We start from the raw sequence: 18,092 nt of genomic DNA, 5'->3' as shown, positions 1-18,092 counted from the left end.
CAGACACAGATTTTCTGCATTGTGCCGAAAAGATCCTCTAGAATGCCTGATCCAGCAAAGTCTGCCCCAGCGCCTAAGAAAGGCTCTAAGAAAGCGGTGACCAAGACCCAGAAGAAGGATGGGAAGAAGCGTAGGAAGAGCAGGAAGGAGAGTTACGCCATTTACGTCTACAAGGTGCTGAAGCAGGTGCACCCTGACACCGGCATCTCCTCCAAGGCTATGGGCATCATGAACTCCTTTGTCAATGACATCTTTGAGCGCATTGCCGGAGAAGCTTCCCGCCTGGCTCACTACAACAAGCGCTCGACCATCACCTCCCGGGAGATCCAGACCGCCGTACGCCTGCTGCTGCCGGGAGAGCTGGCCAAGCACGCCGTGTCCGAGGGCACCAAGGCCGTCACCAAGTACACCAGCGCCAAGTAATCACCCCCTTCTCTAACCCACATCAACACAAAGGCTCTTCTAAGAGCCACCCACCTCCTCTAATCGGGCTGTGATTATCATGGTTATTATATGTGCTGCTTGCAAATCTGTCTTATGTATTTCAGTTCCTGATGTAGATCGGTCATATATAGTCATCATATTACAGATGTCAGCATTAGTGCTTACATAAAGCAATCCATAGAGCAGTGACTGCCCGTGTAGCTGCTGCAGAACTAGAGAATTATTGTCTTATTCCAATGTTACAAAGTATCAGTAGATTGTAACAATTGGTCCCGTTGTTCGTAACACTTTGACTCTCCTATAAACACAGTTGTTAAAAGGTTGTTTGTCTTTCAAGATGCCCTGTGTAGAATGCTATTGTTACTGTATCACTGCACGTGTAACACCGGGATCCAATCTCCGGTGTCACTGCAGGTATATTGCACCGAATCCATTATAAGACATCAGGTTCCGTTTAGCTGCATTTAATGAAAGGAGATCTTTATGATCGCACAATACAATGCTGGCTTAGGCACACATGCCAGCCGTGCTCCCTATAGTAACAGAGATACAGGGGTGGCTGAGCCGCAGTGTTCCGGAGCGGGATTGGCTGAGTGCAGTATCAGCGGCGCTCATTATTACAGGGAGAAGAGAGACTGAAGCGCAGAGCTGACACTCAGACCGAGCTGGGGATTCTTTTACAGCAGTCGTTATAGTAACCAGAGAGAAGTTGTGTGCCATTGCGTTGCATTTATATTTTGCCGCCGATATCAGGTCGACTCATTTATCCATTTTGAAAATTCATCTTCCAATCCCAAAGAGGTTGTGCAGGTCATTTGTTAGTATATACTTATTATTTATGTGAACAATATATATAAAAGGATAATAAAACAGTGTAGCATATGTCCGTATTCTCAAGACATAATTTTTTAAAAATAAATATTATTAAGCAGATAAATTCTATTTTTTTTTTTTTTTACTTTAATATAAATCAGTCTAAAAACAGCACAGTGTGCTAATTAAAGTAATCTATTATTTAAAATAAATTATAGTGTAGTGCTAGTCGTGTGTGTGTATATATATATATATATATATATATATATATATTAGTGATGAGCGGGTTTGGTTTCCAAGAAACCGAACACCCCCCCCCCCCCCCCCCCCTGAACTTTACCCTTTTTACATGGGTCCGAGGAAGGTTCGAACCTTCCCGCCTTGCTCGACTAACCCGAGCGCGCCCGAACGTCATCATCCCGCTGTCGGATTCTCGTGAGATTCGGATTCTATATAAGCAGCCGCGCGTCGCCGCCATTTTCACTCGTGCATTGGAGATGATAGGGAGAGTACGTGGCTGGCGTCCTCTCCGTTTATATAGTAAAAGACAATTGATTTGATTGGTTGTTTATTGCTAATTGTGGGGAGGATTGGGGAGCAGCTGTTAGGAGTACTCAGTACAGTGCAGAGTTTTGCTGATAATAAGTGACCACCAGTTTATCCGTTCTCTGCCTGAAAAAAACGCTCCATATCTGTGCTCAGTGTGCTGCATATATATCTGTGCTGAGTGCTCACACTGCTTAATTGTGGGGACTGGGGAGCAGCTATAGCAGGAGTACAGTGCAGAGTTTTGCTGACAGTGACCACCAGTATACGTTGTCTGCCTGAAAAACACTCCATATCTGTGCTCACAGTGTGCTGCTTTATTGTGGGGACTGGGGACCACCAGTATAATTAATATTATATAGGAGGAGTACAGTGCAGAGTGCACTGCTGTACCTACCTCTGTGTCGTCACTCGTCATCCATTAAGTATACTATCCATCTACATTGTATACCTGTGGTGCATTTTAGACTAGTTTAGCAGTTTGCTGACAGTGTCCACCAGTATACTATATATAGCAGTACGGTAGGCCACTGCTGTACCTACCTCTGTGTCGTCACTCGTCATCCATTAAGTATACTATCCATCTACATTGTATACCTGTGACCTGTGGTGCATTTTAGACTAGTTTAGCAGTTTGCTGACAGTGTCCACCAGTATACTATATATAGCAGTACGGTACGCCACTGCTGTACCTACCTCTGTGTCGTCACTCATCATCCATTAAGTATACTATCCATCTACATTGTATACCTGTGGTGCATTTTAGACTAGTTTAGCAGTTTGCTGACAGTGTCCACCGGTATACTATATATAGCAGTACGGCAGGCCACTACTGTACCTACCTCTGTGTCGTCACTCATCATCCATTAAGTATACTATCCATCTACATTGTATACCTATGACCTGTGGTGCATTTTAGACTAGTTTAGCAGTTTGCTGACAGTGTCCACCAGTATACTATATATAGCAGTACGGTAGGCCACTGCTGTACCTACCTCTGTGTCATCACTCGTCATCCATTAAGTATACTATCCATCTACATTGTATACCTGTGGTGCATTTTAGTTGTGCGCAGTATATATAGTCGTAGGCCATTGCTATTGATACTGGCATATAATTCCACACATTAAAATATGGAGAACAAAAATGTGGAGGTTAAAAAAAATAGGGAAAGATCAAGATCCACTTCCACCTCATGCTGAAGCTGCTGCCACTAGTCATGGCCGAGACGATGAAATGCCATCAACGTCGTCTGCCAAGGCCGATGCCCAATGTCATAGTAGAGAGCATGTAAAATCCAAAACACAAAAGTTCAGTAAAATGACCCAAAAATCAAAATTAAAAGCGTCTGAGGAGAAGTGTAAACTTGCCAATATGCCATTTACGACACGGAGTGGCAAGGAACGGCTGAGGCCCTGGCCTATGTTCATGGCTAGTGGTTCAGCTTCAAATGAGTATGGAAGCACTCATCCTCTCGCTAGAAAAAAGAAAAGACTTAAGCTGGCAAAAGCACAGCAAAGAACTGTGCGTTCTTCGAAATCATAAATCCCCAAGGAGAGTCCAATTGTGTCGATTGCGATGCCTGACCTTCCCAACACTGGACGGGAAGAGCTTGCGCCTTCCACCATTTGCACGCCCCCTGCAAGTGCTGGAAGGAGCACCCGCAGTCCAGTTCCTGATAGTCAAATTGAAGATGTCAGTGTTGAATTACACCAGGATGAGGATATGGGTATTGCAGGCGCTGGGGAGGAAATTGACAAGGAGGATTCTGATGGTGAGGCGGTTTGTTTAAGTCAGGCACCCGGGGAGACACCTGTTGTCCGTGGGAGGAATATGGCCATTGACATGCCTGGTCAAAATACAAAAAAAATCAGCTCTTCGGTGTGGAATTATTTCAACACAAATGCGGACAACAGGTGTCAAGCCGTGTGTTGCCTTTGTCAAGCTGTAATAAGTAGGGGTAAGGACGTTAACCACCTCGGAACATCCTCCCTTATATGTCACCTGCAGCGCATTCATCATAAGTCAGGGACAAGTTCAAAAACTTTGGGTGACAGCGGTAGCAGTCCACTGACCACTAAATCCCTTCCTCTTGTAACCAACCTGCAAACCACACCACCAACTCCCTCAGTGTCAATTTCCTCCTTACCCAGGAATGCCAATAATCCTGCAGGCCATGTCACTGGCAAGTCTGACGAGTCCTCTCCTGCCTGAGATTCCTCCGATGCATCCTTGAGTGTAACGCCTACTGCTGCTGGCGCTGCTGTTGTTGCTGCTGGGAGTCGATCGGCATCCCAGAGGGGAAGTCGGAAGACCACTTGTACTACTTCCAGTAAGCAATTGACTGTCCAACAGTCCTTTGCAGGAAGATGAAATATCACAGCAGTCATCCTGCTGCAAAGCGGATAACTGAGGCCTTGGCAGCCTGGGCGGTGAGAAACGTGGTTCCGGTATCCATCGTTAATTCAGAGCCAACTATAGACTTGATTGAGGTACTATGTCCCCGGTACCAAATACCATCTAGGTTCCATTTCTCTAGGCAGGCGATACCGAAAATGTACACAGACCTCAGAAAAAGAGTCACCAGTGTCCTAAAAAATGCAGTTGCACCCAATGTCCACTTAACCACGGACATGTGGACAAGTGGAGCAGGGCAGACTCAGGACTATATGACTGTGACAGCCCACTGGGTAGATGTATTGCCTCCCGCTGCAAGAACAGCAGCGGCGGCACTAGTAGCAGCATCTCGCAAACGCCAACTCGTTCCTAGGCAGGCTACGGTTTGTATCACCGCTTTCCAGAATACGCACACAGCTGAAAACCTCTTACGGCAACTGAGGAAGATCATCGCAGAATGGCTTACCCCAATTGGACTTTCCTGGGGATTTGTGGCATCGGACAACGCCAGCAATATTGTGCGTGCATTACATCTGGGCAAATTCCAGCACGTCCCATGTTTTGCACATACCTTGAATTTGGTGGTGCAGAATTATTTAAAAAACGACAGGGGCATGCAAGAGATGCTGTCGGTGGCCAGAAGAATTGCGGGACACTTTTGGCGCACAGGCACCGCGTACAGAAGACTGGAGCACCACCAAAAACACCTGAACCTGCCCTGCCATCATCTGAAGCAAGAGGTGGTAACGAGGTGGAATTCAACCCTCTATATGCTTCAGAGGATGGAGGAGCAGCAAAAGGCCATTCAAGCCTATACATCTGCCCACAATATAGGCAAAGGAGGTGGAATGCACCTGTCTCAAGCGCAGTGGAGAATGATTTCAACGTTGTGCAAGGTTCTGCAACCTTTTGAACTTGCCACACGTGAAGTCAGTTCAGACACTGCCAGCCTGAGTCAGGTCATTCCCCTCATCAGGCTTTTGCAGAAGAAGCTGGAGGCATTGAAGGAGGCGCTAAAACAGAGCGATTCCGCTAGGCATGTGTGACTTGTGGATGGAGCCCTTCATTCGCTTAACCAGGATTCACGGGTGGTCAATCTGTTGAAATCAGAGCACTACATTTTGGCCACCGTGCTCGATCCTAGATTTAAAACCTACGTTGGATCTCTCTTTCCGGCAGACACAAGTCTGCAGAGGTTCAAAGACCTGCTGGTGAGAAAATTGTCAAGTCAAGCGGAACGCGACCTGTCAACATCTCCTCCTTCACCTTCTCCCGCAACTGGGGGGTGCGAGGAAAAGGTTACGAATTCCGAGCCCACCCGCTGGCGGTGATGTAGGGCAGTCTGGAGCGACTGCTGATGCGGACATCTGGTCCGGACTGAAGGACCTGCCAACGATTACGGACATGTCGTCTACTGTCACTGCATATGATTCTCTCACCATTGAAAGAATGGTGGAGGATTATATGAGTGACCGCATCCAAGTAGGCACGTCAGACAGTCCGTACGTATACTGGCAGGAAAAAGAGGCAATTTGGAGGCCCTAGCACAAACTGGCTTTATTCTACCTAAGTTGCCCTCCCTCCAGTGTGTACTCTGAAAGAGTGTTTAGTGCCGCCGCTCACCTTGTCAGTAATCGGCGTACGAGGTTACTTCCAGAAAATGTGGAGAAGATGATGTTCATTAAAATTAATTATAATCAATTCCTCCATGGAGACATTCACCAGCAGCAATTGCCTCCAGAAAGTACACGGGGACCTGAGATGGTGGATTCCAGTGGGGACGAATTAATAATCTGTGAGGAGGGGGATGTACACAGTGAAAGGGGTGATGAATCGGACGATGCTGATGAGGTGGACATCTTGCCTCTGTAGAGCCAGTTTGTGCAAGGAGAGATTGATTGCTTCTTTTTTGGTGGGGGCCCAAACCAACCAGTCATTTCAGTCACAGTCGTGTGGCAGACCCTGTCGCTGAAATGATGGGTTCGTTAAAGTGTGCATGTCCTGTTTATACAACATAAGGGTGGGTGGGAGGGCCCAAGGACAATTCCATCTTGCACCTCTTTTTTCTTTCATTTTTCTTTGCGTCATGTGCTGTGGGGAGTATTTTTTTGAAGGGCCATCCTGCGTGACACTGCAGTGACACTCCTAGATGGGCCAGGTGTTTGTGTCGGCCACTTGTGTCGTTTAGCTTAGTCACACAGCGACCTTGGTGCGCCTCTTTTTTTCTTTGCGTCATGTGCTGTTTGGGGAGTATTTTTTTCAAGTGCCATCCTGCGTGACACTGCAGTGCCACTCCTAGATGGGCCAGGTGTTTGTGTCGGCCACTTGGGTCGCTTAGCTTAGTCACACAGCTACCTCGGTGCAAATTTTAGGACTAAAAATAATATTGTGAGGTGTGAGGTGTTCAGAATAGACTGAAAATGAGTGGAAATTATGGTTATTGAGGTTAATAATACTATGGGATCAAAATGACCCCCAAATTCTATGATTTAAGCTGTTTTTTAGGGTTTTTTGAAAAAAACACCCGAATCCGACAAAAAAAATTCGGTGAGGTTTTGCCAAAATGCGTTCGAACCCAAAACACGGCAGCGGAACCGAACCCAAAACCAAAACAATTCCGGTGCACATCACTAATATATATATGTCCTTTAACATAGTAAACTATTATTCACTAATGCAGGCTTTTTCAACCAGTGTGCCGTGGCACACTAGTGTGCCGCGACCAGTTGCAAGGTGTGCCGCGGAGCCAGAGCAGCTTCCTGCACCTTCAGAGTGAACTGTTGGCCCGGGCTCTTCTTAGAGGATCACTCGTGCTCCAGCTGTAACCTATGCCTTGAAAACGCTGTGATATCATAGGCCACGGCCGCCGCGTCTCACCACCCAGCCAGCCCACCTGCCTGCATACACATCTTCCAGTTCCTGCCTGCATACACAGCTTTCCTTGCCCACCCACATCCACACCTGCCCACCCGCTGCTCAGTATGTGCAGAACTCCACTATGAACAACCCGAGCCACTGAGGGACAGGGAGGAGGACAGCTGATAATAATATTTGTTATTTTATTTCTCCTATGGGGAACAATAGGATTTCAATAGGATTTATGTAAGGAGAATAAGAATTTATGGATTTATGGGGGGAACAATGTGAATAATTCATGTGGGGAGCAATAGGATTTATGTTGGGAGAAATGTGATTGATTTATGTGGGGAGCAATGTGATTGTTTTTTCTGTGTAGGCCAATGTATGTGTGGATTTTTTTTTACTGTGAGGGCCAATGTGTGTTTATGTTATTTATTTATTTATTTTTTTCTGTGGGGAACTGATAGTGTGCCTTGGCAATTTTAAAATATTGGGGCAGATATATTACCCTGGAGAAAGTATAAGGAAGTGATAAACCAGTGATATGTGCAAGGTGATAAAGGCACCAGCCAATCAGCTCCCATATATAAATTAACAGTTAGGATTAGATTGGCTAGTGCCTTTATCACCTTGCACATATCACTGGTTTATCACTTCCTTATGCCTTCTCCAAGTTAATACATCTGCCCCACTGTTTGGTGTGCCGCAAGTAAAAAAAAAGGTTGAAAATCACTGCACTAATGTATCATTGCCATCTAGTGGCCGAAATATAAAACTACACCAAGATATCTATATGGAAATATCCCTATGGAAAAATGCTCTTAGGGAACCCAAACAAACAAATCATTAGCAGGCAGGGCCGGCTCTACCATTAGGCAGCTTTAGGCAGTTGCCTAGGGGCGCCAGCTCTTGTGGGGCGCCACTGAATTCATCTAGCAAAAAACTGAAGGATGTCTCTGTATGCGGCCTCCTCCTTTTACACTGCGCTGGCTGCTGCTGTGGGTCTAATCAAGTGCAGCTACCACTATCAGGCTGTACCACAGTGTCTCAGTGCTTCCTCTGTGCCGACATGAGTAACATCAAGCCATGTGAAGGCACATAGGATGCGGATGTAACTATGGCTCCAGAGGGGCACCTTCACGGCTGCTCCTCATAACCCTGATGCACCTCCTGCAGGGGGGTTGCAGGTTAGGGGGCACCGGGTTGAAGCTTTGCCTAGGGTGCATAGAGACCTTGCACCGACCCTGTTAGCAGGTGTAACCAGATGGAAAAGCCCACCCGCAAGGCCTTCCCCATCTGGTATGCATGATCCTATTTAACCTTAGGAAATAATAAACCTTACAAAAAATGGCTGAGATTGAGCGATTCATTTAAACCCTTGGGGGCTGCACAGTCCAAACTGAAAATCTATCTGGATTCAAGTTGTAATAGTAGCTTCCCCCTATCACCTCCCCGTTGGGATACTGGAACATGGTCAATAGCTTTATATTTTAAGGTAGCAAGGCTGTGTTTATGTGTTAAAAAGTGGCGGTCTATCGGTTGGTCACTATCGCCCGTAGTTAGGGCTGCTTGGATGGCTGATCTATGTTGGGTAAGGCGTACCTTGAGTTGGCATTCCATCTTCCCAACATAGTACAGCCCGCCTGGGCAAATTATGACATATACCACATATATACTGGTGCAGGTCAATGGCCACTTTATACTGAATCTTTTGCCAGTGTGGGGATGATGTATGGAGTCTCCTAAGTATGAACAAGGGAATCCGGTCTCTAAGTCGACAGTAACTAGGTCGACAATGTCTAGGTCAACCACTATTGGTCGACAGTAACTAGGTCGACAGGGTCTTTAGGTCGACATGTTCTAGGTCGACAGGTCAAAAGGTCGACATGAGTCTTTTGAGCTGTACCTTCACCGAATCCTGGGCAGCTCAATAGGGGGGGGCTTTATAAATACCCCTGTATGCTATTTACTGTGCCTTCCTGGAAGGTAATTTTGGCTACGCATTTTAAGTGTAAAATTATTGTTTCAAGAAGAAACTTGTATAAGTCTGCACTATGATTCCCCATTATTTGTCTTGCATGTACCTTAACTGAGGACCTTGACAGAGAATTGCAAATGGTGGGGACGACTTATTACAAGCTTTATTACCATTGGATATTTCCAGTGGTTGGTGGATTCAGGAGGAGACCAGATAAAAGATTCATCCTATTTTTGACTTTTTGACTGATTGACTCTATTTTGGACATTAATGCTCTATAATTGAGAGATTTCTGCCTTAAGAATAGTGTCTGGGTGAAATTATTTCTAATATGATCCCATCCACTGTTAATTAGAAGGATTGTCTTCATATCCATAAAACACCAAATAAGGAGTGTCATATACCTTCTTAAGTGCGCAGGAACTTTTTCTTTATTTTGTATTGCTTTTATTCCTGCTTACCCGCAACAACTGTGAGTAGGGTAAGCCACGAGTGGTAGCTTTTGGGTGGAAGCTGTCCGCATGTAACACCGTGTTACGGTCTGTGGACTTGGTGTAAAGGGATGTGTGAATCTGACCCTCACTGAGGTTACTCTCGGTCAACCGCTGACCGCAAATTTCCCACCATTGGTTTCAATGGAGCGCATAGGCACTACATTGTAACACTGCCGCATGCTGCATGTGATACAGTACAGGAGCACACAGCCAATCAGGAGGGTGCCACAATGTGGCGCTCCCTGATTGGCTGATGGAACCCTCTTAGACATAAGTCAGAGGGGGTTCCTGGCATTCGGGGAAAGGGGTCCCATATGAAAACATGGGTCCCCTTTCAGTTCGAGGTCGGGTGTCCGTTTTTTTTATTTTTACAAGTACGTGGATTACAAATGGATTACACGAGGAGCCCTCTACACTGGATTTGGTGAGTATAATTTTTTCAACAGGTACACCATGGATTCTACATGGAGAAGAGGACAGACCTGCGTGGGTACATAGGTAAGTATGTGTATATGGTGGTGTGGATGTATGTATTAAAGTTTTACTGTCAAGGTGTGTGTTATGTCTTTATTGGGGTATTTTTTTAGTAGTAGTACTACAGGTACCAGCGGGCCCGGTTTTCCGCCGCATGCTGGTACTTGTGGTTCTCCAAGTACCAGCTTGCGGGGGAGGCTTGCTGGGACTTGTAGTACTGCTACTAAAAACAATATTCAACTCATTTAACAAAGGCTATCAGACCCCCCATCCGCAGCCCTTGGATGGGGGGGATAGCCTCGGGCTTCACCCCTGGCCCTTGGGTGGCTGGAGGGGGGGACCCCATGATTTAAGGGGTTCCCACTCCTCCAGGGTACCCCGGCCAGGGGTGACTAGTTGGGTATTTAATGCCATGGCCGCAGGGCGCTGTATAAAAGTGACCCCCAGCTGTGGCATTATCTGTCCAGCTAGTGGAGCCCGGTGCTGGTTTCAAAAATACGGGGGACCCCTACGCTTTTTGTCCCCCGTATTTTTGGAACCAGGACCAGGCGCAGAGCCCGGTGCTGGTTGTTTAAATATGGGGGAACCCCTGTCAATTTTTTCCCCATTTTTTTTGCAACCAGGACCGGCTCAAAGAGCCCGAGGCTGGTTTGGCTTAGGAGGGGGGACCCTACGCATTTTTTTTTTAACTTTGAAACACTTTTTTTTTTTTTTAACAAGGTGCACAATGAAGCCCAGCATGGATCTCTCAGATCCGGCCGAGATTCATTGTATTAAAGTCGGCAGTGTTTTACAAGTCACTCACGTAAAACACTGCCAAAAAAACGAATGACATCGACATCGGAAAAACCAAAAATGCAAAATACGGCAGCTTAGTAAATTAGTTGTAATAAATTCAAAAAGTTGCAACTTTACACTTTTGATGTCATTTGTAATTGAACTTTGACCTCAAATGGGAAAATACGTATTTTAGTAAATATACCCCAGTGAGTTGGAAATAGAAAGATCCTCAAAGAAAAGCCCCTTCTCGACCTCCCACATAAAGCTATTAGCGAACAAGGGTGCGACGGAAGAACCCATCGCACACCCCGTTAGCTGCAGATAATAGCTACCATTGAACATGAAGAAATTGTGTTCCAATGTAAAGGCTAACAATGTGAGAAAAATATACGTTATGGTAAGAACTTACCGTTGATAATGTTATTTCTCCTATGTCCACAGGTTTCCACAAGATAACATTGGGATATGATGGAGCGACAGCGGATTGGCACCAAATGATCACAAGCTTTCTGGCCTCCCAGGATGCACCAGACTCGTCCATATAATCCTGCCCACCGACTCAGTCAAATCAGTTGTTTCCAAAGCATTTAAGCAGGAGCATTATGTAGAACCCTATTCAGGCGAGAAGAACACACATGCACACCCTTCCACGCAAGAGGGAAGAGGTTAGTGAGTATAAAGATTCTAAAATCAGGTGCGTCAGGGTGGGATCCCTGTGGAAACCTGTGGACATAGGAGAAATACCGTTATTAACGGTAAGTTCTTACCATAACGTATATTTCTCCGGCAGGGTCCACAGGTTATCCACCGGATAACATTGGGACTTCCCAAAGCAATTTTTAGTGGTGGGGACGCTCCTGATTAGACAGGAGAACCTTTTGCCTGAATTCAGCATCATGAGAGGCAAAGGTACCCAAGGCATAATGTCTAATAAAAGTGTTAATGGAAGACCATGTGGCTGCCTTACATATCTGTTCTGCTGAAGCACCATGTTGTGCTGCCCATGAAGGACCTACCTTACGTGTAGAGTGAGCAGAGACATTAGCCGGTACAGGGAGATCAGCTGGAGAATATGCTTTTGAAATAGTCATTCGCAGCCATCTTGCTAGTGTCTGTTTAGTAGCAGGCCATCCCCTCTTATGAAACCCGTAAGAATGAAGAGAGAATCTGTCTTTCTGATGGCACTGGTACGATCTACGTAGATTCTTAATGCACAGACTACGTCCAGCAACGCCTCTCCCGCAGACAGTCCAGATACCTGAAAATCCTGGACTACAATTTATTTGTTAAGGTGAAACTTTGAGACCACCTTTGGAAGATAACCAGACTTAGTTCTGAGAACTGCTTTATCTGGATAGAAAATCAGAAAAGGAGACATACATGACAGCGCTCCTAAATCTGATACTCTTCTAGCTGATGCCATAGTCAGTAGAAAGAGTACTTTAGTTGTTAACCATTTAAGATCCACTTTTTTAAATGGTTCAAACGGAGCCCCTTGTTGCGCTTTGAGGACCAGACTTAAATCCCAAGGTACTGCAGGAGGAACAGAAGGTGGTTGAATGCGCAGTATTCCCTGGAAAAAAGTACGCACATCCTGTAAAGTGGCAATTTTCTTTTGAAACCATACAGCCAATGCTAAAACGTGAACTCTCAAGGAAGCCACCTTTAAACCCTTATCCATTCCTGCCTGAAGGAAATCTAAGATTCTGGATACTCTGAAAGATTTTGGATCCATAATTCTTTCACTGCACCAATGAATATAGGCTTGCTATATTCGGTGATAAATGCGAGCAGAGGACGGTTTCCTTGCTCTAAGCATTGTTTGAATTACCTGTTGTGAAAAACCTCTTGACCTCTGGATATAGGTTTCAACAGCCATGCCGTCAAAGACAGCCGATCCAGATGCCTGTGATAACAGAGACCCTGCATTAGTAGATCTGGACGTTGAGGGAGCAGAATTGGAGCATTCATCGACATCCTCTGCAGATCTATGTACCAATGCCTTCTGGGCCAAGCCGGAGCTATTAGAATCATGGCACTCTTTGCCTGTTTTATTTTTCTCACCACCCTGGGTAGCAGGGAGATTGAAGGAGACAGATAAGCCAGATGAAATTCCCATTTCACTGACAGTGCATCCACAAGGATCGCTCCGGGGACTTTTGTTCTTGACTCGTATGCTGGAACTTTGTTGTTCAGACGGGACGCCATGAGATCTATCTCTGGCAACCCCCACTTGTCTACTAGAGTCTGAAATACTTCCGGATGTAGAGCCCATTCGGTTACTCGAATGGTGTGTCGACTGAGAAAGTCCGCTTCCCATTTTAGGAACGAGCACTGCGGACAATGCTGGAAGATAGAGTTCTGCTCACTTTAGTATGTGACTTACCTCCTTCTTTGCTCTTTGGCTGCGAGTTCCTCCCTGATGGTTGAGGTACGCTGCTGCCGTTGCATTGTCCGAGCGGATCTGGACTGGTTTTCCTTGCAGAATGTCCTTTGCCTGAATCAGTGCCATGCATATGGCCCGAAGTTCCAACAGATTTATTGGCAGGCAACTTTCTTCTGTGGTCCATTGTCCCTGGAACCATAATTTTCTGGACACTGCTCACCAGCCCTGAAGACTAGCATCCGTTGTCAGGATCTCCCAATCTGATATCCAAAAAGGTCTCCCCTTGTCTAGATGGGATGTCTGTAGCCACCAGGCTAATTACCTTTTTACCTTTGCTGGAAGTACCATCATTTGTTTCTTTATTGTCTTATGTACTCCATTCAATCTGGTCAGAATCAGATGTTGCAAATGTCTTGAGTGGAATTGTGCATATTCCACCATGTCGAATGTTGAAGCGGTGTGTGTATGGGTGACCGGCGAGCACTGTGTACACGCTGTGCGGTACCTCTGTAATGCCGTCTTAGTGAAGAGAAGTCTTATTTTCTTCTACATACTCACCTGTCTAACTTCTGGCTCTGAAAGGGGGTGACGGCAGGCTGTGGGAGCGAGCATCCGAGAGTACCCGGCGTTCATCTCCCCTCAGGTGCGGAGGCATCCTGTCAGAAGCAGCAGAGCCCTGAAACTCATTAGAAGTGGGTCTAGACTACTCTCCCCTCAGTCCCACGAAGCAGGGAGTCTGTAGCCAGCAGACCTCCATGAAAATAAAAAACCTAACATAAGTCTTTTCAGAGAAACTCAGTAGAGCTCCCCCGAGTGCCTCCGTCTCGCAGGGCACATTTTCTAAACTGAGTCTGAAGAGGGATATAGAGGGAGGAGCCAAGCAGGGCCGTTTCTAGACAATTTGGCTCCCAGTGCGAGATTTAAAAATGCGCCACCCCCCCATTGCTATAAAAAAAAATGTGTGTGTGTGTGTGTGTGTGTCCCCATATAGCTATAAAAAGAAAAAGCATGCGCACGCGCACTCCCAACAAGGGTGTGTGGCCTGATTTAAAATGGGTGTGGTCTCATTAAAGTGGGCGTGGCCTCATCTGAGATCATCACGCCCACCACAGGGGGGGGGGGAATAAAAATAATAAAAAATCCTCATTTTACACATTACAGCAGGCAAGTGTCCCCATTTTACACAGCGTGGCAGGCAGGTATCCCCATTTTACACAGTGCGGCAGGCAGATATCCCCATTTTACACAGTACGCAGGCAGGTGCCCCCATTTTACACAGTGCGGCAGGCAGGTATCCCCATTTTACAAAGTACGGCAGGCAGGTATCACCATTTTACACAGTGCGGCAGGCAGGTATCCCCATTTTACACAGTGCGGCAGGCAGGTATCCCCATTTTACACAGTGCGGCAGGCAGGTGTCAAGTGGTGGGGGGGAAGGAAGGGGGAGAGAGAGAGAGAGATAGAGACAATACTTACATCTTCCCACTCTTCGGGTCCCGCCGCCTCACGTCCCCCGCGCCGGCCGCCTCCTCCTTCCAGGTTCATCTCATCTCCTCCCTCTACCCGAGCGCTCCTGCTTGGGGAGCGGGGCTTCACGGAATGACGCGTTTGCGTCTTGACGCAAACGAGTCATAAATATTTACCTACAGTAGTGTTATATTTTTTTTTTCATCTCTATCATCTTTATCATCTCTATATTAGCAGACGCAGTACGGTAGTCCATGGCTGTGGCTATCTCTGTGTCGTCAGTGCTCGTCCATAATTGTATACGTACCTACCTGTGGTGGGGGTTTTTTTTCCTATCTTCTTCATACTAGTAGTTTAGGAGTCTGCTGACAGTGTCCACCAGGTCCGTCATTATATTATATACCTACAGTAGTAATATATTTAGTATATTATCTATACTAGCAGACGCAGTACGGTAGGCCACGGCTGTACCTACCTCTGTGTCGTCACTCGTCCATAATTGTATACCTACCTGTGGTGGGGGTTTTTTTTCTATCTTCTTCATACTAGTAGTTTAGGAGTCTGCTGACAGTGTCCACCAGGTCCGTCATTATATTATATACCTACAGTAGTAATATATTTAGTATATTATCTATACTAGCAGACGCAGTACGGTAGGCCACGGCTGTACCTACCTCTGTGTCGTCACTCGTCCATAATTGTATACCTTCCTGTGGTGGGGTTTTTTTTTCTATCTTCTTCATACTAGTAGTTTAGGAGTCTGCTGACAGTGTCCACCAGGTCTGTCATTATATTATATACCTACAGTAGTAATATATTTAGTATATTATCTATACTAGCAGACGCAGTACGGTAGGCCACGGCTGTGGCTATCTCTGTGTCGTCAGTGCTCGTCCATAATTGTATACCTACCTACCTGTGGTGGGGGTTTTTTTTCTATCTTCTTCATACTAGTAGTTTAGGAGTCTGCTGACAGTGTCCACCAGGTCCGTCATTATATTATATACCTACAGTAGTAATATATTTAGTATATTATCTATACTAGCAGACGCAGTACGGTAGGCCACGGCTGTACCTACCTCTGTGTCGTCACTCGTCCATAATTGTATACCTACCTGTGGTGGGGTTTTTTTTTCTATCTTCTTCATACTAGTAGTTTAGGAGTCTGCTGACAGTGTCCACCAGGTCCGTCATTATATTATATACCTACAGTAGTAATATATTTAGTATATTATCTATACTAGCAGACGCAGTACGGTAGGCCACGGCTGTACCTACCTCTGTGTCGTCACTCGTCCATAATTGTATACCTACCTGTGGTGGGGGTTTTTTTTCTATCTTCTTCATACTAGTAGTTTAGGAGTCTGCTGACAGTGTCCACCAGGTCCGTCATTATATTATATACCTACAGTAGTAATATATTTAGTATATTATCTATACTAGCAGACGCAGTATGGTAGGCCACGGCTGTACCTACCTCTGTGTCGTCACTCGTCCATAATTGTATGCCTACCTGTGGTGGGGTTTTTTTTTCTATCTTCTTCATACTAGTAGTTTAGGAGTCTGCTGACAGTGTCCACCAGGTCCGTCATTATATTATATACCTACAGCAGTAATATATTTAGTATATTATCTATACTAGCAGACGCAGTACGGTAGGCCACGGCTGTACCTACATCTGTGTCGTCACTCATCCATAATTGCATACCTACCTGTGGTGGGGTTTTTTTTCTATCTTCTTCATACTAGTAGTTTAGGAGTCTGCTGACCGTGTCCACCATGTCCGTCATTATATTATATACCTACAGTAGTAATATATTTAGTATATTATCTATAATAGCAGACGCAGTACGGTGGGCCACGGCTGTACCTACCTCTGTGTCGTCACTCGTCCATAATTGTATACCTACCTGTGGTGGGGGTTTTTTTCTATCTTCTTCATACTAGTAGTTTAGGAGTCTGCTGACAGTGTCCACCAGGTCCGTCATTATATTATATACCTACAGTAGTAATATATTTAGTATATTATCTATACTAGCAGACGCAGTACGGTAGGCCACGGCTGTACCTACCTCTGTGTCGTCACTCGTCCATAATTGTATACCTACCTGTGGTGGGGGTTTTTTTCTATCTTCTTCATACTAGTAGTTTAGGAGTTTGCTGACAGTGTCCACCAGGTCCGTCATTATATTATATATACCTACAGTAGTTATATATATATATTTTTTTATATCATTAATTATCATCTCTATACTAGCAGACGCAGTACGGTAGTCCACGGCTGTAGCTACCTCTGTGTCGTCAGTCACTCGTCATCCATAAGTATACTAGTATCCATCCATCTCCATTGTTTACCTGAGGTGCCTTTTAGTTGTGCCTATTAAAATATGGAGAACAAAAATGTTGATGTTCCAAAAATAGGGAAAGATCAAGATCCACTTCCACCTCGTGCTGAAGCTGCTGCCACTAGTCATGGCCGAGACGATGAAATTCCATCAACGTCGTCTGCCAAGGCCGATGCCCAATGTCATAGTACAGAGCATGTAAAATCCAAAACACAAAAGATCAGTAAAAAAAGGACTCAAAAATCTAAATTAAAATCGTCGGAGGAGAAGCGTAAACTTGCCAATATGCCATTTACCACACGGAGTGGCAAGGAACGGCTGAGGCCCTGGCCTATGCTCATGGCTAGTGGTTCAGCTTCACATGAGGATGGAAGCACTCAGCCTCTCGCTAAAAAAATTAAAAGACTTAAGCTGGCAAAAGCACAGCAAAGAACTGTGCGTTCTTCGAAATCACAAATCCACAAGGAGAGTCCAATTGTGTCGGTTGCGATGCCTGACCTTCCCAACACTGGACGTGAAGAGCATGCGCCTTCCACCATTTGCACGCCCCCTGCAAGTGCTGGAAGGAGCACCCGCAGTCCAGTTCCTGATAGTCAGATTGAAGATGTCAGTGTTGAAGTACACCAGGATGAGGAGGATATGGGTGTTGCTGGCGCTGGGGAGGAAATTGACAAGGAGGATTCTGATGGTGAGGTGGTTTGTTTAAGTCAGGCACCCGGGGAGACACCTGTTGTCCGTGGGAGGAATATGGCCGTTGACATGCCTGGTGAAAATACCAAAAAAATCAGCTCTTCGGTGTGGAAGTATTTCAACAGAAATGCGGACAACAGGTGTCAAGCCGTGTGTTGCCTTTGTCAAGCTGTAATAAGTAGGGGTAAGGACGTTAACCACCTCGGAACATCCTCCCTTATACGTCACCTGCAGCGCATTCATCATAAGTCAGTGACAAGTTCAAAAACTTTGGGCGACAGCGGAAGCAGTCCACTGACCAGTAAATCCCTTCCTCTTGTAACCAAGCTCACGCAAACCACCCCACCAACTCCCTCAGTGTCAATTTCCTCCTCCCCCAGGAATGCCAATAGTCCTGCAGGCCATGTCACTGGCAATTC

General features: G+C 45.8%; 1 protein-coding gene across 1 annotated transcript; it reads left to right on the top strand.

The window, feature by feature from the left end:
• Nucleotides 1-14: 14 nt before the first annotated feature.
• Nucleotides 15-1,281, top strand: LOC134934842 (histone H2B 1.1-like). The gene has a single exon (XM_063930187.1). It carries the CDS (start codon nucleotides 43-45, stop codon nucleotides 421-423), a length of 381 nt encoding a protein of 126 aa, XP_063786257.1. The 5' UTR covers nucleotides 15-42; the 3' UTR covers nucleotides 424-1,281.
• Nucleotides 1,282-18,092: the final 16,811 nt, after the last annotated feature.

The sequence above is a fragment of the Pseudophryne corroboree genome, chromosome 6 (assembly GCF_028390025.1).
Source record: "Pseudophryne corroboree isolate aPseCor3 chromosome 6, aPseCor3.hap2, whole genome shotgun sequence".
NCBI classification, from domain to species: domain Eukaryota; kingdom Metazoa; phylum Chordata; class Amphibia; order Anura; family Myobatrachidae; genus Pseudophryne; species Pseudophryne corroboree.
This window is presented reverse-complemented; position numbering and strand designations above follow the sequence as displayed.

Bases quoted from the DNA above. Each gene is read 5' to 3' on its own strand.
- LOC134934842 (XM_063930187.1), top strand. From the start codon at position 43: ATGCCTGATCCAGCAAAGTCTGCCCCAGCGCCTAAGAAAGGCTCTAAG.